Genomic DNA, 20,513 nt, shown 5'->3' on the forward strand with positions numbered 1-20,513 from the left:
ACTAAAGCGTGGTCTGGTTTACATCATTAGCTTATTTCATTCTGAGATGTAGGTGTCTGACTGAACCCATACAGCGAGTATAGAGCAGCTCATCAGGGACACGTCTTTTAAGTACCACGCAAGCCTGCCAAGGAATTACCACATAAAGTTTATGTTTCTCTCGCCATGAAGCAGCTTCTGATCAGGAAAGCAAGTCTAACAGGAACTGTCAGCTGCCAGCAGTCTGCTGCTTCTTGCCGTCTCCCAAAACCTCTCGTGGTGTGAAGAAGCTCAGCTCTCCAGAGCAGCCTGTCTGTTGGTCAAGTCGACCCACACCAGATGAGTCCTCCTGACTCCCTGCTGCCCCTCCCCTCCCACAGCAGGAGTCCCTGTACCAGTCCTTGCTGTACTGAAAAGAGGAGCAGCAAAGATTTTTATTCTTTAGAAGTCTTCACAAAATACCCTCCTAGCGTTACTCTGACACATAAGGACTAAGCTGCCACTTGTTTCAACAGGCTCATCTTCAACAAGTGACATCAAAGCAGAGAAACAGGTTGTCAGAGCATTGCCACACTCTTCATTTTAAAGTTTTTCTTTCATCCCACCTTTGAAGAAGCTCCCCACCTTTGGTATAGTTCCATGCCCTGTTGATGCTCTTTGCTGCCCTACTGATAGCCATTATATGACTAGACAGCTCAAGGCCCATTAGAAACTTCCACAGCAGCACTGGGGTTCCCAGCCCTGAGCATCCAACCCAAACCCCAGGGTCAGACCCAGCAGGTCCCTGGGCAGTGTAAAAGAAGAGGTGTGTGTGCTTTCAAAAGGCAGGCTAAGTAGATGATTACTAGCTCAATAAGAAACCTCCACTGTTTGAAATAAATGCTGAAGTTATTCTGTGTATGGCATCCAAAGCAGATTTCAGGCTACACAATGTGGTAAGCAGATAACAAAAAAGGGATCTGTTTCAGGCAGATAATAAAATTCCTGATAGTGTAGAGCCTATACTCTCAGACAACTCCAGCTCAGCACGATTTCCACAAAAGTAAAGGTTGTTTCCTGGCTGCTTGTGTTTGCCTTTCATATAGGACTTCATGAAATATTTCTTGAAAAGCATTAATTGAATTATACTGGCAACTCAAAACCTGCAGAAGGGTATCATCCCTCGAATGCCACAGGCCTGCACCAGGGACCAAATCCCTTCCTTTTGGAATCTGCAGGTGAAGCACGAAGCTTGGCATAGATACCAGGTCTGGAAGCCAGCCTGAGCACTCCTGTCAGAGCTGAAGAATGGACTCATTAACTTAGTCTCTTTACTAAGCCTAAGCTATTTATTGAGCTACTGAAATCAATGAGTTCACTGATTAAAATATATCTACACACATAAATCCTGATGTAGTAGCTCATAACTGGACTCGGCTCCTAAAGTCAAGACAAAGCAAGCAAGAAGCAAAAGTTACACAAGCTCCTGACACCCCTTTCACCACAGCTAGACCAAACCCCACCAAAAGTAAAACTCACATCAAAAAAATCCCCAAATTAGCAGGAAGTTTGAGAACTTGCTGTACGTTTTAAACTCTTCACGTTCAGAAGTGTCACTCATTTTATGTTTCTAGTACATCTGGCGAAAAAAGGGCTCTGACCTTTGACTGTTCTCAGGTGCTTTATTAGGAGTAAAGGAATGATTAGTAATATTAAGAGCAATAAACTTTAGGACATTTCTATATAGATTAACATTTTTAAACATTTACTCCTCAGTATATAGTCAAACAAGACTTCAGAGGGTTTCTTTACAATGCTCAACCGGGCAAACACAAATCAGCCTTATTAACATAGTCTTATCATTGAAAGCCTGGAGCAGGGGGGCAGATTGTGAGGACAGAGGCACCGGTTCAGCCAGGCAAAACAAGCAGCGGTGGCGAGTGTCACAGTGGAGGGCCATGAGGTTCAGACCCACGGCTCCTGCAATACCCGTGGTCTCAGTGAAGGTAGAATCACCAGTCTTCCAAATCAGCAGAACCCCATTTTTAATTAACCAGATTAAAAGGCTAAGTGCCTGGAATCTTCGGTCAAGATCTGTTAGACTTCTTTGCTTAAAAAGTGTAACGGCAGTCAAATCAGTCAGAATTGCTTAATCATTCATACAAGAAAAGTTGCCTATCTCGAGAGAAGTGCCCTTGTAATCACTTTTGTAAATACAGTTGTATTAATCTGGTATAGGATAACAGGTTCAAAGTCGTAAACCCTGGAAATCTTTTACCATATGAAATGTTATAACAGGCATTAACTCATAATGCCTGCTTGTTATCATGACAGCAGCAGTTCCCTAGGGGTCAGGAGGTTTATGCTAAAGCACATAGTGCTGAGTAAAGAACACATATAAATTTCTATTGTAACTGAACCCAAAACACCCTCCTTCCTTCCCCACCCCAAACAAACAAGAGGCACACACAGGCACATCCTTCTCGATTTTGTTTTCACCCCAAGCTCTCTAAAATGCTTTTGATGTCTTGAGACCCATCACACATCAGCAGGATGCTCTGGGTTGTTCCGAGCACAGCTGCTGGAGGCGGCAAAGGCCGACGGGAGCGGGCTGGGCTCAGTCAGCCTTGTGGCAGCCCCGTCTGGCTGCAGCCTAGCCAGCCTGGTCTCAAACAAGATGAAAACCTTCCAAAAAAGGGTGGTTTGCCAGTGCTGTGGATGGACAGGACCTCAAAGTTGGTCTTGAGAGTGTCTGTGGTCTTTGCCCATGGGTGAGCACTCTGTGGCCGAAGGGAGCTTTGTCTCAGGAGTCACTGCGTGGACATCAGGAGGATGGGGAAAAGGTTCTGGCCAAATTCTTCCTGTACCCCTGAATTTACCTGGCTTCCCACAAAAGCTTTGAGGGTTCACAACTGTTTCCTTAAGTAGCAATATTGCAGGCTGTCTTTGCATTGATCCCCTTCTCTGAATTGCTTGAAACTAGTCACCACAGCCTTTCCTTTTTATGTTCTTGTTAGCAGTAGTAGTAGTAAAAGACAATTCTACTTAGACATGGTAACTGAGCTGAGTTTTCACATCTTCAAATTTTCTAACCTTTAACACACCACTTGATAGTTTTCAAGAAAAAAGAAAAATGGCCAGCAGTGTATTTTCAACCTCCAGGTCTAGATATAAAACTGAGCAGCAGTTCTGTAAAGAGCAAATTAATTTTCAAGCTGGCTGCTCTTTCAAGCCCTGGCTCTGGCCACTGTGAACACCTCTTTTTAAGATTTTTTTTTCCAGGACTAAACTAGAGAGGACTCCAAGCAGAAAGATAGCAAGCACAAGGTGGCCAGCAGCACGCTGGTGAGGGAGAGATTGGCAGCCCCAGACAGATGGGCAAGGAAGAAAGGAGATTAGGGAGGCACTGGGTGACAAGGGAGAAAGGATCTGAGAAAAGCAAGTGGAAGGAAAATAATGGAAGGGAATGGAGGTGCCAGAGTTTGGTGTCTCCAGATAGAGCCAGGGTGGAGCAGGACCCGGCACACTTGGGGAGGGGTGATAAAGGCTGGTCAGATTATGGCTGCTGTTGCCAACCAAAAAACATGGTGCAGTAGCAACTACCCACTGCAAGAAGCAGCAGGAGGACTTTCCCAGGGGACTGGTTGCATTTGCCCATCCATGCCGCCTTCTTTCCTCACCATGCATGTCTAGCTACCTTTCAAAGACCACTTCTGTGCTCCTTTCTGCCCAGATCACACAGCAGGGAAAGTCAGAGTGAGCCTCACAAGTCTACTCCACTTCTTTTGCCTCTGCCCTTCGCACAACTCCAGTGCCTAGCAGAAGGCTTCCTCACACAGCTGGGACCCACACGGCAGCGCTCATTAATGGTACAGAAAAGACACCAAACACACTCAAACCCCCGCCACTAGACCTTGGCAGTTTCTACCAGGCAGACACACAACAATTTAAAGGCAACTACGCAATTCTGACACACTAAATCAGTCCAATTTCAAAATGATAAGCTGGAAGGATATATCATATCGGGTATACCCAGCGAGTGGCATTTCTACGGCGCTGTGACTAAAGCAAAAACTCTCATTTGCTGAATGGTAACAATAACAAATATGGTCATATATAGTCAGTATCACATGTGTGTGCGTACGCACGTGTGTGTGTGTGTGCAAAAATAAGTACATTCACATACATGGGTGCAAGTGTGTGTTATATATGAGACATTTCTCCATTTCATCAGACCCACTGCTACTGGCACTTGCTGTGGAAACCACCTCTGTCCTATGAGAGAGATGTGCTCCATCCCTCACTTCCTTACAGCTCCTTGTCCTGAGGCCACATCTGCCCAGACGTATTTTTTTTTGGGGGGGGAGGGGGTGGTGTATGTCCCCCATACAAAGGAGGTTACCCTTACCCATGCAGCAATGGACATGGGGCTGCACGATAGATGCTGGATTCAAGGAGGGCACAGGCAAGCTGCCGACCTCCTTGGCCGAGTGAACAACCGCTTTGAAAGAGCCCTGTGAGCCGGGCTCCGCTTTCTTCCCCTCGGCCTCCCGCTGCTGCCGCCTCACGTGATCACTCTTTGGCCAGAACACGGAGTGCTTAAGAGAGACAACATTTGTCTTTCAGAAGGAAACACAACACCAGTGTTAGCTGGGGGGCTGCAAATATAACATAATTAGTAGAAGCCTTTGTCTTCTGCCAGAAATAATATAGATGGGTGTATATGTATATATACACGTGAACAAGCACCACCATCAGCAGGAGGGGGGCGGGGGGTCATTGCCATCCTGCTCCATGGCCCCTGGAGATCCCTATTGCAGCCAGAAAAATAAATTTCCATCCCCTTAAGGTGACCGCTGAGTGGCTGTGTAACCCCTCCTCGCTGTGCCGGCAGCCCAGTTCCCTGCCACATGCAGGAGAGCGGAGCACAGGGCCAAATTTTCAGCGAGTGAAAACAGCCAGAACTTTCTTCCAGCCAGCACACTTGTGCTTGCTTCCACCAGCAGATAACTTGCTGCCGTGTTCCTGCATCGGGGGCCGAATCCCTTCCTTCTTGGGCTGGCAAAGCTGAGGGAACGGCACGGACAGTGATTCCCAGTCTGCCCAGGGCAGGCTTTGGGGACAGCCCTCGCATCAGCCCCACCACTAACCCCAAATGATCAGTTTGCCTCTTGGAGGAGCAGTACCCTGCCTTACAACCAGGAGGAAGCATAATCCGTTCCATCGTTTATAGAACTTTATAGCCCTTTGGAGAACTATACCTCGGGATCTCCGCCTTTGCCTTTTCCTTTCTTCCCAGTGCAGACATACAGCACCGGGGTATTCACATAAAGGATGAGCCGGTGTCACTGTCAGGGGTAGACGGACTTACTGTGACCGTGAGTGTCAGGAGCTCGTCGGTTAAGATCGGATTTCGTATTTCAGATACTAAAGCACAGAGGCAAATCAGAGTTACTGCAAACAAATGAAAAAGCTCGCATCTGGAATCGCAATGGGAATTAGTGGAATTTGTAAAAAAGCCTCAACCCAAGTCAGTCTCTTCCCTTCACGTAAAAAGCATCCAGGAGTAGGAGGCAGAAAGACGTACGCGCCTCTGCCCGCTTCTGGATGCCCTCAGAAACAGTGCTTGAAAGCACAGCTGGTGCTCAGAAAACAGGGTGGCGGGGGCCACCATGGGAGCTGCGCAGGTTCCTGCCCTTCCCTCCCCAAAAGCCTCGCCAAGTTCTTCCCCAGCAGCAGCTGAAGTTGTTTGTCCTGGGGGGTGCGTGATGCCCCTTCACCACAGCACAGGCACGGGTCTGCTTCACCACAGGTCTCCTCCTGAGCTGGAGTGGCCCTGGGGGACAAGCGGGACCCTCTTCCTCCTCAGCAAGGGCTGGGCAGCAGCTCCTCTCAGCACCGTGCAAAGGCGCACAATTATTTTGGGGGTCCTGATTATCTCCCTCTGCCACGACTTACCAAGCTACACCCAGATAATTTAGGGCTGACCAAACACCTGCTCACACTTAGAAATTACACCGTGCCAGAGACTTTCACAAGTAGAAAGGTGTTCCCCAGGTGGCAAGATCCCCAGAATCATCTGGGTGCGAATGTGCAGCAGCCAGCACAAGAGCTGCAGGCTCCGTGCTGCCGGGGGTGTTTTGTCGCAGGGTAGCCCCTGCACCCTGCTGGGCTCTTATGCCTAGCCATAAGAAAATGGTTTCTGTGAACCATTTGGATGAGGGAAACTGGGGTATGCAGAAAGGCTACCATCCCTACTTCATACGGCAATTTAGAAGAGAAATATCTAATTAAAGCAAGTGCTGTTCTGCAGGATGACATGGCATTTGTTGTGCTGATGTCCCACCACCTGTTGTACTGCCTGGTTTAAAACTCGGGGGATAGGTTCATCTGCATCAGATGCTTTTTACATGACTGATTTTTAAGGTGTATATTGAAAAAAGGGTTGTCTTCTACCTCTCAAATTATGCAATCCTTTACTTACAAAAATTTCCTTACCCTCGGCTGTGGCCCTACTGTGCTGTTTCAATGACTTGCATAAAGTCTTCACGGGTTTATTTTCCCACACTTACCCTGAAGCCTTTTGCCGTAGTTTTGTCTCCATCTCCTCTACACGGGGTGGTCAGCGATACGCTGTTAAACAGACACAGAGCTGTATTAAACATGGATGAACACTACGCGGGGGGCGGGGGCAGAACGTACTAGGACTCGAAGGAGGTAAAGCAAAGTGCAACACCATATCGAACGTGCCACTTGCTTTGTGCCTTTTGTTTTTAGAGCCATGCAAGCAGCCGCAACGATAGCGTTATCTGCTGACTGCACTGCTGAGCCGGGCAGCCCTGCCCCTCCCAGCTCACCCCATGCACCGATGCAGCACGGCACAGGCGTGGAAAAAGAAGAAACCTTTCAACCTCAGGTCCCAAGAACACCACCACCAGCTTCATCTCCTTTTCTGTCTGCAGGTACTGAGGTACTGCTACCTTGGAAAACAGCGCAGAAGCTCAGGGACCAAGGGCCTCATCAATTAAACAGCAGCTGGGGATGAACTATGATCGTCTGTATTAGTAAGCTGTTCAAGCATTTCACAGCCCGTGACAATTGCTGCTCTCCCCAGCCATTCCCGGGCACAGTCCAGAGTCAAGGACCTAATCTCAGTTGGCCATCACCACGGAGCCGCCCTCTTTGGAAGTGGATAGTATTTTACTAGCATAGATGCAAGCTCTTCTATGCTGACCGGTCTCTGTGCCTGGGAATATTTCCAGGTGTAATTAATTTACTAATATAGAAGTAGTCAGTGACATTTCACAGTTATTCAAATGCCTGCTATGTCTATTGACCAAGATACGTGCTTCTTCCATCAGACAGCCAGCATCACTTTAGCAGAGACAAGCTGATTCACAAACCTACAGGGCTGCTCTAGTGACTCCTATGAAGAGTTGGCAGTAGGCATTACAATTCTGCCTCACCGTCTAGAGTTTTATAGCGAAATAACTCTCTGCCTGTAAAACACAGCTAGGACTCAACGATAAATTCCATCTTTGCATCAGAAGGCAAAGGTTGTGTCCCTGAAGAGACAGAGGCTTCCCCATCCCCACTGAATACCTCATTAACGTCCCTCAACATTTCATTGCACACCCTCTACTCCCAGGTTTACTGAACCTCCACCTTGCCCTAACTGGAAGATTCATTAACTTCATCCCAACTACAGTCTAAATTGGTCAGGGAATTTAGCTGACCCTTTGTCACCCACCTGTGACCACCATTATTTCCCCACTTCTTGCTGCAACCTTGGATCAGAACAGGATCTCCACCACAGCAGACAGACATTGTGCACCCACCTGTGGGGAATCCATAGCACCCTCCTAAAATATTCTTACAGAAGGATGTGGGTTGGGTTTAAAACCACACATCTGAAAGCCCAACAAACTGTGATTGCAAATATAGACTATAACTTGAATGCATAAACGTTTGGGTAACATAAACATTGGATGCATAAGAAAGAATACAGATTGTAGTTGTTTGGGCTTTTTTTTTTCAGAAGCTCTTTTTTAAAATGCAACCTACTACATCCAGCCCAAAGTCATCCTGGTTCTATGGCTTCTCAGAGAGTAGGTAAGTATCAAAATAGCAGAAGCCCTCCAATACAGAAAATACCTCCTGCTCCAGAAGGAGCCAGATACAAAACAAGGGCCTCTGCATCTGGGAATTTCAAGGGCCTTATGCCAGTCCGTGCAGCAGGGAAACTGTTCATTAAATGTCAGGATTAAAACTGCGTGCTCCAAATCTATCAGCCCTTGTTCTTCTTGTCCTGAGATGGTATTTTTCAACATGATCTTATGCCTTTGAAAAGCAATTCCAGGATCACTTGGGCAGTGTTGCTATGGTCATTCTCGTATACGACCAGTAACAGGTTGAATTCTCAACATTTATTTTCTGAATTTTTTTTTCTCCTGAGTATATGTATTATTTTATTTGTGAGGAATTGCTTTATAGATTTTTCATTTTTGCCTCCCAAATCACTAGTGGTCCACCAGCTACACGCTGAGGAACATCAACAAAGCACATGGCCACAGGCAACATGTTGGCTGAAACTGAACTGAATTTTTTATGGAGTATTGATGTAGTTTCTGCAATTTGGACATACTCAAAAGATTTAAAAAAAAAAAAAAAGCCAGGAACAACTACTACTGCCTCCTTATTGATGACTATTAACGAAAATGTGTAGGTACACGGACAGCTGGGGAATCGGACACAATGGGGCAGAACCCAGGTGGCAGATGACCTGATATTGTTGCTAAGGAGAGAGGAACATATAAGGGCACCTCCACAACTGCTGCTCCAAAAACAGCACCTAAACTTGTAGTGTTAGGCCTCATCTCGTTTCTAATATGCACATTCAGGTCGTAAAACCCGAAGTGAGAATCTCAAAGCTCTCCTGAACCTGGTGTTATGCATACAGTCAACTTTCTCCACGCGTCAGCACCCTCACGCACACAGAGGTGCATGCCTGAAGACAGAGAAGGCAGGAGGGTTGGTGAGTTGAAGCTAAACACCAGACAAGCGGGCAGAACCCAGAACCAGCAACCAGCAGCAAAGCACCCACGTTCTGCAAAGAGCCCATCCTGCTGCCGCCAAGATCCTTGCCCAGCACCCCGGAGTTATGGGCTCTAAATTCACCTCCAGCTTAGGAAACGCCAGGCTGCTTGCAGAGAAAAAGCTTTTGAGTGTCTGTCCCCTTTTCTTCCAAACCCATAACAATATTTGCAGCATTAATAAGCTCACAGGTTAAGAACAAACCTTATTCACACAAAGGTCTTAAAGTTATGTGAACTGACACAAGCTCCCTATTGCTAACATACATCAAACTCAGAACAACAGGTTTACTTAAAAACACACTTTATTTATAAGACATTCAAACTTCATTTTGAAAAAAATATAACTGTACATAAAACTTTAAGTAATTTTTCACTTAGAGTTAACAAAACCACGGTGAGATTTACAGTTCATTGATTCAGCAATCATGGAAATTACATTTTGGCGCATTATTTAAATGACATAATGAACAGAAAAACTGGAGGAAACTTAAGCAACACAACTCCGTAAATGTAACAATCTTATACAGTGACATCCTCATATCAAGGTATCGCTGTTCAAATAAAGTATTTAACATAGAAAGTGCTTCCGCTGTACAGCAGAGTAAGTAGTAGAACCTATAGAAATCTTCATAGCTTTTGAATTACCTTTTCAGAAACATCCCTTTTACCTGCTTTCCAATTAGTGAGCCAAGCCTTCCCCTAAGGTGTTAATGAACAACTAAAGAACCCTACTGATTTCATTATACCTTCTCAGGTTTACAGACCAACCTTCTTTAAAAAGTTGGTTCAGGTGGAGTGTTTGTAAAGAATTTGAGTATATATAAATATATTTACATGTCAGGATGACTATTTAGACAAACAACACTTCTACACAGACCAGAGGACATAAAATAGTCCTTGGAGTAGCTCACATCAAGCCATCCATAGACCTTGGGTGGTAAACTTGACTTCGGGGAAAATTCAGTTGTTGGCATATCCCCTTCAAAGTTCAGAATAAAAGAGCATTCAGAAGAGTAAGGGTAACAATCAGGTAGGGGAGGGGGGAAAAGAAGAAGAGCTAAACAGGGTCAAAAGTGGTTTGCAATGGTAAAGTGTATCACGCAGCAAAAAGTGGGTGAATTTTAATAAAACAGAGTGCAAAAATTAAACCGGTGCATAAAAGAGGTATTTCTAAACTGTATTATAGGTACATCACCATGGCCAGAGGGCTAGCAAAACCATACTGCTTATTTTGAAGAGACAAAGAATAAGGGAAACATTAAGAGGAAAAAACCTCTGGTTGCATTACAAGTCAAAATAAGTATTGCGAAGAACACAAGGAAAAGGAAGAGAACTGAAAACCTGGCAGAAAAAAGGCAATACTAAAAATAGCATCAGATATTTTTCTTTACATAGAAGAGCAAAGGCAAGGCATGCATTTAGGGAGTTGCAGAAGAAGGAGAAGTTAACCATCAAATTGGCACATTTGGTGCATACAAAAAGGTGACAAAAAATTGATTCACTTTTAAGAAAAGACCCATAACTGATGAGGGCTAGTAAATTGCTTTTGTATTCAATGCCATGTTAATTTATTGCAAATTTCACTTGTACTCCACAACTATCTGGCAAGGCTAGCAAATGTTTCATTGTCATACAACTGGGTCACATATGACTGGTTATGGATCGGAGGGCCACGTAAACTGGACTACCTGTTGAAATTCACCTGCATTTTAAGCAGATTTCCTTTGCTACAGACAGTGATGAACAGATAGGGGTAACCACTGCAAGAGAACCCAAATGCCATCACAACGCAATCATAAGGGAGTACTTGAAGAGGACAAAGCAGCACAATCAACCTGCGATCATCAGTAATTTTACATTACTGAACTGGAGGGGGGAAAAAAGCTAAAGAAGCCAAAAGGAGATTTTCTGACAGTGCAATAGGCTACAAAACTGAATTTAGAACAAGTGCCCACAGATAAGGGAAAATACTGAAATATACTGTATTTCAAAATGAGGTAAGCCTACTTCAAGAGAATTAGAAGTGAGATGGCAAGAACTGAAGGGAAATAAGCCAATACAAAATACACACTGGTTGGAACGAGGTCTTCTACAGAAGTAGAGAGGGGCCACCCAGTACAGCCTAGTTGTGACACACTTAAAACAGAGAAGAACAATATTTTGTTGCAGGACTCAAATGCAGGTAAGGATACCGGGTCAGAAACCTTAGCTGAATACCCTGAAAGTTGCTACACAGAAAAAGCAAAGTTCATCTCCTCAATAACATAGCTCTGTTGGGTTTGCTTGCTTACATAATAAAGCAAATTTAAAATCTGCTTGAGTTCTAGACCTGAAGATTTCTATAATCCCTGGTATTTTCATATTTATCCACAGGCAACAATTACAGTACATTCAAGCAGACAAGAAAAAAAGTTTAAGAATATTACTTCATTGTATTTTCAGGTTACAACACTTTTAAAAGCTTAAAAAAACCCCACAGTTTTAACAAACAGTAGAAGGATAAAGATGGTCCATTTTGTCAAATGCCCCAACATTACACATACTAGTTTTCTCTAATTTCAGAGTAAACTACTGCCATTCCATCCTTCAATCATTTAATAAAATGCATATATATATATAAAATACCTGATTTAAGACACAAATGCATAATTATGAAAGGGTGGTTGTTTTAGAGGATACCTTGGAAGCAAGTTCTCCCATAGAACTTGCTGTTATTTTGGGAGCCTTCTATTCCAGTTCTCAAAACCCCTATAAATATATTTGTTATTTACATCTAAACCTTGACATTTAAACATCATTATAGATGAAATAAGGACAAAAAAATACCCAGAAGAAAGGGCTGTCTTACTTTATGCCACACGCTTTCAAAAGGGAGAGCAATTCTCAAAACATTTCCTGATTTACATTAATTCATGCAATAACTGCCAAGCAAGATCCTGCTGCCTTCACTTCTGCTGCTGCCAACAGAATCACAGACTGGAGGATCAAGCTTTTAATTATACTAACACATAGCTTAATTTAAATAACACAAACCTACAATGGAAGGCTATAAAATATATTAATTCACCCAAGAATCTGTTTAAAAGGGTTAACTACAAATCTAGAAATGTGCTATTTAGACTGCAATCACTGCTTCAGTACATACCATTTCCCAAGCAGCAGAATATCCTGCTGCATGTTTTAATGTTCATTGACTTAATGTAATTGTCTCTATTAATAAGGAGCTGGCTGCTTTCAAACTGGTGCTTTCCCAGCCCAGGGAGGAAATCCACTTGCCCGTTCTGTTAAGGTGTCACTGAGGTAAAGAGACCACTATTTTATAAATTGTCTCCATGAATAAATGAATGAAACAGCCTGCCCAGGCCACACGGACCATTGAAAGGCTGCTTTTGACAGAAAAACGTATTGGAAACCTTCTGGATCTGAGCTGCACAGCCAGTAAGGCCAAACATTATACTCGGTGTGGATTAGGGAGTGGGTTCCCCCTCCCAGAAACCTGGGGAACACTCCTGACCTAAATCCAGCACCGATGACAGGGCACATCATCTGGTTTTCCTTAGAGCACCCTTGCATGCCTTCAAAAGAGCAAGCAGCACGAGGACCACGGAACTGCTTTACCAAACACACCTTTGTGCAGGGGGAGGAGAGACAGGGCAAAGGGAAGGGCTTAGAACTTTAAAGAAATAATTGAGACTAAACCAGGAAAAAATTCCCTGTCATTTTCTGTAAAGCTCCCTCTAAGTGATAATACTGCACATAAAATTTCAAAGGGGCTTTCTTAGTTAATATGATCTTAAGTTATGCCTTAATCATAGAACTGCAGGATTTTAAATGTTCATAATAAACACATTAGCTTATTTATTCAGCATGAATGAAGACAGACACTCAGTGTTTAAGATACTGCAACCATCCCACACAATGATGAATTAAGACCGAGGCTATTATAGCTTCCGTTGTCAGGAGGGGAAAGAAAAAAAAAAAAGAAATGACTGAGTTGTACAATCACAACAAGATAAAAGTTAATTGGATGACTGCCCGCACTTCCACGTGCTAGAATCAGTACAGACAATGTTAGTATTTCTTTGCTTTCGTGACAAGTCTATTCTTTAGGATACTTATCTGTGATTAGGCTAGGACTCCAGTATTGCCAGCAGAGAAACAAGACCAGCTTCTGTTCTGTCCCTAAATACAGGAGTCGATCAAGAAAACAATGCAAGTTCAAATTCCCGAGTGCTTCCCCTCCCCCTTAGGCACTCTTAATTTCATTCACAAACCCCACTGGCCAGAAGCACAAGCGTGACTGTTAAACACGAACTGTCTATGCAAAAATGGGTTTTAAGGATCAGTAAAGCATCTCCACTGAAGTCCTTTATAAATATACAGTACTCAGCCCAGTACAATCATTAACTGGCCACAGGGCTTGCAGGAGAACAGCTCACTTCAGCAGACAAGGCCAGCGTTTCATTCCCAGTGCCACTGGCCATTAACTGCAAGCATCAGTGCAGAGGGCAGCACAGCCCACCCACTCTAACGACAGAAACTCACACATGGTTTGGTAAGGAACTGGATTAGGCTGTATCAGAAAAAACGTTAGACGCACGCAACATCCTTCGTGGAAATATTAACCCTTATTTCAGATACAAGGGGTTTCAGGCGTATTTTGGTTTACAGCTAAAGCACAGAAATCTTTTAGCCACACCAACTTCAGCTACAGCCACCAACGCCCCCCTTCCCAGCCAAGATACGCTTGTTCCACAAAAACATTACGTGGAGTAGGGGGAACTGCCTAAAGTCGTGTACTGCTCAGCTGCGATTTGTCATCGGATGCATCACAATTTTTCACATTTTTAATGCTATCCTCTGCCAGTGGGTACTCAATAGGGATTTCAATATCATTTTTACATGAACCATTGTCTTTATGCGGTGCAGAAAGGCAGCTATCATTTTTCTCGGTATAGCCATTACTTTTAGCCAGGGGGGGCTCCCGCTGGCTGCAGCACAGCTGAGAGTCACAGGCTTTTGAGATGCAGGGTGAGCTGCACAGTAGCTGGGAGGTCTTGCGGTCGATGTACTCGGGCTGGATGGTCACAGAATGGATCCCTGCTTCGTGGAAAACCTTCCGTATTTTGTAAGCAGCATCTTGGTAATCAGTAGGGGTTTGGCATTTGATATGAAGAGTAGCGATATTCTTCCCACCTGCAAGCTCCCAGACATGCACCTCGTGCAGGCTGCTAACCCCTGGTACACGAGCTAGTCTGTCAGCTGGAAGATATGAAAGAAAGATATTAGAGGCTTTGGTGTACTGGCTAATTACTAGCTTTCTCATTAAGAGCCTCATCCGAAGGCAGCAGTCTCTGAACTATCTTTTGGAAAGAGCTGTACTTTGTAAAATAGGTCTATGCCCAGCTGCTTTCAGTTCAGCCTCCAGGTGACCACAGGAGCAGGCCACCCTTCCTTTTGGGTTCACCCATCCCTCAGGCTCCCTAATGGCAGTTTAGCAGCTGTTCAGAGAAGCAATGTTAAAGCACCACTTCCTTGGCCAAAGGCTCCACAACTGCTGGTTTCTTTAGCCCTGAGCATGGTAACACTCCAGAAATAACCAGTGCTACCCCACAACTAACCAGTGTGAACAATGCCCCAATGCCACAACATTAACCAACCCCACTGGGAATTTCTAAGCTGTTTTGGAAGCCTTTCAGAAGAAGCTGCTGCAGGGTTGGGAAATGCTGTAATTTGGTGGTGTTTCTTTCACTAACACCCCAAACAAAGCATTCATAGCTCAAGACCTGGTATTTTTAATGTATTGTTGGAGTACCACATTCTCAAAATGCATGCTTTAACTAATCCAGAGAGATTTGAGTCATGTTGCTAGGACACAGGCATGTGACTATTTCTCACAGTCCTTGAGAATTTAGAGCTATTATGAGTAAATAAGCCAAACATGTCATTCCAGAAATAACATATGCATTGAAATATATCATTAAAATTAATCGCATTTCAACAACAAATTTGACTTACTCAGTAGTTGCATATTAACACCTTTGGGAACCATCTGCAACAAAATAATTGAGGTCTCTTTGATAAGTGGGAAGGCAGAAGACAAGATGATGAACACCATAATTATTGTCAGGCTTGGATCAATGTAGCACTGCCAATTACATGGAGCATTCCCCAGAGGAAGTACATGGAATATTGTAGCAGCAACTACCACGACCACAGATCCAAGTGCATCTCCCATAACGTGCAAAAGAACACCTGAAACAAATGGCACGATTTCCATTAGTGAGTTTTTATTTTGAGAGGGGAGGAAAGCAATGCTGCATTTTTCAAGTCTGTTCTACTTGACATGAAAAAATGCGGTTACTCCAGGCACTAACATCATAAGCAAAGTTTTCAATAACAGCTTTCAGGAAAAAAAAAAAAAAAAAGAAAGTGAAATACTGACTCTGAATCACAGCTGCATTATTGTGGGATGCATTATTAAACATGTAGGGTACGCTGGCAACTGCAGTCCAACTGCAATGCCATGGCAACGTAAAATGTGTTTGCCTAAATGCCTGCAGATTATTAAGAGATCCTGGCACATTAAATCTCAATTCTCAATTAAAAATTGATGACTAAATCCATCCGTTCTACCCTGGAAGCAGAGAGAGCCACAGACCACCCCCAGTAACAGTTATTCCCCTCCATCAGCTTCTATGACGCTGTTGAAATCTATTCTTACGGCTCCAAACGCCCTCAGACTCCAATTTTTGGATCAAGCTTGATTATAGTCAAATTAAACCTTGTCCCACCAACTCTACTAGCCCTCAGACCCCAGAAATTCAGAATCTGGTTTGACAGTCATACATGGATGCCACGGTTTAGTATGTGCCTGGACTACTCCGAATTAAGAGGAATGCTGGGTACCGCTTTTTACATCTGTAAATATGTTTTTGTACAAAAGATAAAGACACAAAACAGGCTCTTGTAATAACATGTTTTTAGCTGCCCTTTCAACTACATTGACCAAAGCAGTCTTCTTGCTATAAAGTTACAATAATCGAAGAACTCTTTTTCTCTTCCTTTTTTTTTCTTTACTACTCTACAAAACCTTCCCTCTTCCAGTCATTGCTCAAATGCACTCCAGTTTTGTCAGTCCTTACTGTTCGGACTCAGATTTCATTCCACTCCATGCCTAATTCATAACATTTCTAAATATATGAACTTAATTTCTTCGTAAATAATTTCTATTTGGCGCCTGTAAGAGAATAAAATGGACCATCTCCTTTCAACATCCCTATGGCAAGCACTTTCAAGAGCTTCACTCCAATTTAATCATTTCCTCCTGGCTCGAAAAGCCGTAAAAGGCTCCCTCCGAAACCCATTAGCACCAGAGTGAGGAGTTTTGACTCTTTGGTGATGCTTGGTGCTGGATAAGTCCTAGAGCTGTGCCTGTGCTGCTGTTTCTTGCCAGCTCCGTGCACGAACATTGATCTTCAGTGTGAGAAGTGAAGGCAATAACCACTGGAGTTCTGCCGAATCACTTGGGTCAGATAAGAAAGTACAAGCTTCCAGTGAGCCCAGCTCTTTCTGCTGGAGTCAGGCGTGTTCTGCCCCATTTGGCAGACTCCCACAGGGTTTTACTCCTCCTAACAGAGTTGCAGTGTTTCCTTTTCATTTACAAATAATCCTGATTCAGCATGGGCTATCAGCTATTGCACTAACAAGAGGGACAGGCAGGATGCAATTGCCAAGGCAACTAACTAGAGAGCACAGCTTAAAAAGAACAGGAAAAGGTCTCAGAAAGTCTTCCCTTGAATTAAGAAAAAAGTATGTCAGAATTTTCATAAATTATGAATGGAGAATAAGGAATTTGGAAAATGCTTATTTTACATTACTAACATCATTAATACCTACGTCTTGGTTACGCACCACATAATGAGGGCCTACGCAGAAACGAACCCATTTCCCTATCAGTCCCCAAAGCTATGGTTATAAGACAGAGAGGAACACAACTTTTTATTAAATCAAGTCAGTATGGTAAGACCATGGCATAGGTAATGCATAGTTTCCAACAGCTTGTGTTGGAAAGTCTGAACTACTCTGCATATGCTCCAGAAGTAAAAAGAATAGTTTTACACTAGTAATTAATCCTGTCACAGGCGGAATGTATGGATTCCTGTTCCCACCACTTTTAAAATCAAGGAAGCAGCTCCTCTGCCAATCCATTTTGTCCAGCCATGTTTTTCAGGGACCCTCCAATTCTATAATGCACAGATTTTTTTGCCAAGTGATGATGAAGTAAGCATAGCTATGTAACTAACTTGAAAGGAAAAACAGATTTTGAACCAGAATTTGAGAGACACGTAGCAGCGGCTACAGAAGCAAGGAATATTTATAAGAACAACAAAAATAGATTTTGCAAAGATGACATGCTAAAGTGGCACTTAAAGAAAAATTCTCTTTTTAAAAATCAGAGATGACAGGTATCTTAAAATAACTGACATAAAACTCCTTATCCTCAAAAGTTTCTAGCATCATTATGCCTAAGCACTGTTGCTCAGGCAAGGCCTTCTCTAAAATATACTCAGCAGTTTCTTATTCTTCTCTCTTCCACCCCTGAAAGTGAGTTTGGTCTTCCTGCTCCAATAATCTCACCACTATAATGCCACAATATCCAGTGACACTGATTTCCAGACATTCAGGAAAGTGTTGTGGCTCTAGCACATGGGTTGATTTCCGAAGTGTCCTTCCTTACAGCCATATTTGTGTCACTCTGAAAATACTTTTGAAAGACAGGTTGATAGACACACACCAAAAAAAAAAAAAAACAAACCAAAAAATACTCAACAACAAACTCAGGTGCTTGACTGCCATGTCAACCTCTTAAGCTGAATTGATGTGATGCCAATTTACATGACTTTGGAGGTATAACAGATGCTAACAGGTGACCTTTAGAAGCCTACCATTCCATTTCAACTTTCTGATAGCACTTTCTTTGTGGACAAAGTCAATGTTTAATATACTCAAAGACACCCACTCTGGGTTCTGCTCAGAATACATATGTAAACATGTATGCATATAAACACCTATACAGAAAGAATGAGACACTTATTTATTCCTAGAAGTAACTATACTGTTTCATTCTGCAAATACCCGGCGACCTGCTGCATTACAATGTAAGAAGGGCTGATCCTGTCAGAGGGACAGGTTCACAGTTCAAGGACCTGGAAAAACAACGTGCAGAAGCACCAGTTTCAGCACCTTCCTGTTGCTGACAGTAAAACATTAGCAACCCTGGGATTTAAAGAAATTCTGTTTTCTGCCCAAAAGCATTTTGGAAGTTGAAAACTGTTCAACTACTACAGCAGTGATGCTCCAAGAAGCGCCTTATATCTGCCTGCTTTACCCTCCCATAAAGCCTCCAGCGACTTGAACTTAGTGCAGCAGGCTTTGCCTCCTTTCCAAAAAGTTCAGCTGCGATTTTCTAAAGAATTAAAACCAAAATGTGAGCACACTTGGAGCCAATTCGGCACCACGCTATTTTGTCATTATCTCTGCTGCATCAATACAGCCAAAACCTTTCTGCTAAAGATAACTGGGTCCATATACACAGAAGAGTCCTGGGCTTTTGCTCTTTTCTTACTGATATTTGGGGGGGGGGGGGGGGGGGGGGGGAGTTTGAAATGGAAACCAGAAAGTGTTTAAAGTGAATATAATATTAGCACTATACTCCCGTGCTTTACCTCTGATGTTCAAGGCTTCGGACTTTTTCTCTTTTTTCTTCTCAGACCCCTCTTCAGGGCTTTTTTGGTCATTTGGTGAATCACCTGCATTCAAAGAAGAAACGCTGTGTTGTGTATAAGTTCTACAAACAGAAAAAACATCAACCTTCTCAAAACCAACTTATTTCAAAGATGACGAGCAGACATACAAGAAGCCAGAACACTTTCCATGCAGCACCCTCCGAGCAGCACCTCCTTCCCCCCGCCCAAGCAGCCGCCCAGCAGCCGGGTGTAAAGTACAAGGTGACGGAGGCAGCGCTGGACGCGAAACCCCCCATGGCCCACGGGTGGGCTCGGGGCGCTGGCAGGGCCCAGCCAGGGGTGCAGCAGGTCGGTGGGTCCTGAGGGCCCCCGGGAGGGAGAGGGCGGACGGGGAGGGAAGGGAAGGGTGCAAGGGATGGGGAGAGGTCGCCATGGGAGAGGAAGGCTGGCGGGCGAGGATGCAGCCGAAAGGCACCTGCTTCATCGGCTGCCCCGGGCAGGGGGCCACGGGCCGTGGTGGCGGCGGGTGGGTGGCGGCGGCGGCAGCAGGTGCCCCAGTCCTGGAAGACGAGGAGCCCCACGAGGTTGACGGCGAGGCCGAGGGTGCCGACGATGAGCACCAGCTGGGCGTCATCGATGGGCTCGGGCCGGGCGAGGCGCAGGATGGCCTCCACGAAGATGGTGAAGCAGAGGGCGGTGAGGAAGACGGCGTTGCTGAGGGCGCCCACCGCCTCGGCGCGGCTGTAGCCGTAGGTGGCGCGGGGACCGCGGTGGCTGCGGCGGGCGATGCGCCCCGTGGAGAGGCCGACGCAGAGGGAGATGAGGTCCGAGAGCATGTTGAAGGAGTCGGACACCAAGGCGATGGAGTTGCCCAGGTAGCCCGACACCAGCTCGGCCACGAAGAAGCCGGCGGTCAGCACCAGCATGAAGATGAGGCGGCACGTCTTCCCCGAGTACCGCCCCATGGCGACGGCAATGGCGGCCACCGGCCCCGCGGCCGCCCCGCTCCCGCTAGCGCCGGGCCATGCCCCGCCGGCAGCAGCGCCGCCAGCCGCAGCGAGGGCGGCCGAACCGGCCCTTAACGCCGCCGCCGCCGCCACAGGCCCCGCCCGCCGCCCTGCCCCGGGGGGCAGCCGCCCGCCCCGCCGGCACCGCACCGCACCGCTACACGCCACCGCACCGCACGGCACCGCTACACGCCACCGCACCGGTCCGCCCCACCGGCACCGCACCGCACGGCACCGCTACACGCCACCGCACGGCGCCGCTCCGCCCCACCGGCACCGCACAGCACAGCACAACACCGCCCCACCGGCACCGCACCGCACGGCACCGCTACACGCCACCGCACGGCGCCGCTCCGCCCCACCGGCACCGCACCGCCCCACCGCCACCGCACAGCACAGCACCGCTCCGCCTCACTGGCACCGCCCCGCCACACCGGCACAGCCACACCGGCACCACGCCGCTCCGCCCCACCGCACGGCACCGCACCGCACCGCACCGCACCGCACCGCTCCGCCCCACCGCACGGCACCGCACGACACCGCTCCGCCCTACCGGCACGGCACCGCCCCGCACCGCCCCACCGGCACCGCGCCCCCGGCCGGGAGCTGCGGACCCCCCGCCCGCCCTGCCGCTGCCCGGGGCGCTGGGAGCACCTGCCGGTGGTACCAAACAATCCAAACCCGAAACCAACCGGAGATCAAGG

The 20,513-nt window shown here is 45.8% G+C and overlaps 1 protein-coding gene and 1 long non-coding RNA gene across 2 annotated transcripts in view; both read right to left on the reverse strand.

The window, feature by feature from the left end:
- LOC106112762 (uncharacterized) overlaps window positions 1–6,680 on the reverse strand; it is a 42,419-nt gene extending 35,739 nt beyond the window's left edge. The window contains exons 1-2 of the long non-coding RNA XR_008749308.1: window positions 6,531–6,680; window positions 5,220–5,385 (exon numbers count right to left, since the gene is read on the reverse strand). This is a non-coding gene — a long non-coding RNA (uncharacterized LOC106112762). The remainder of the gene's footprint in view (window positions 1–5,219; window positions 5,386–6,530) is intronic.
- A 2,657-nt stretch (window positions 6,681–9,337) lies between these two features.
- SLC30A10 (solute carrier family 30 member 10) lies at window positions 9,338–20,128 on the reverse strand. The gene is made up of 4 exons (XM_055816485.1): window positions 19,278–20,128; window positions 18,782–18,865; window positions 15,072–15,308; window positions 9,338–14,315 (listed from the first exon to the last, which is right to left on the reverse strand). Exons 1-4 carry the CDS (start codon window positions 19,765–19,767, stop codon window positions 13,840–13,842), a joined length of 1,287 nt encoding a protein of 428 aa, XP_055672460.1. The 5' UTR covers window positions 19,768–20,128; the 3' UTR covers window positions 9,338–13,839.
- Between the last annotated feature and the right edge of the window lie 385 nt (window positions 20,129–20,513).

The sequence above is a fragment of the Falco peregrinus genome, chromosome 11 (genome assembly GCF_023634155.1).
Source record: "Falco peregrinus isolate bFalPer1 chromosome 11, bFalPer1.pri, whole genome shotgun sequence".
Lineage (NCBI taxonomy): Eukaryota > Metazoa > Chordata > Aves > Falconiformes > Falconidae > Falco > Falco peregrinus.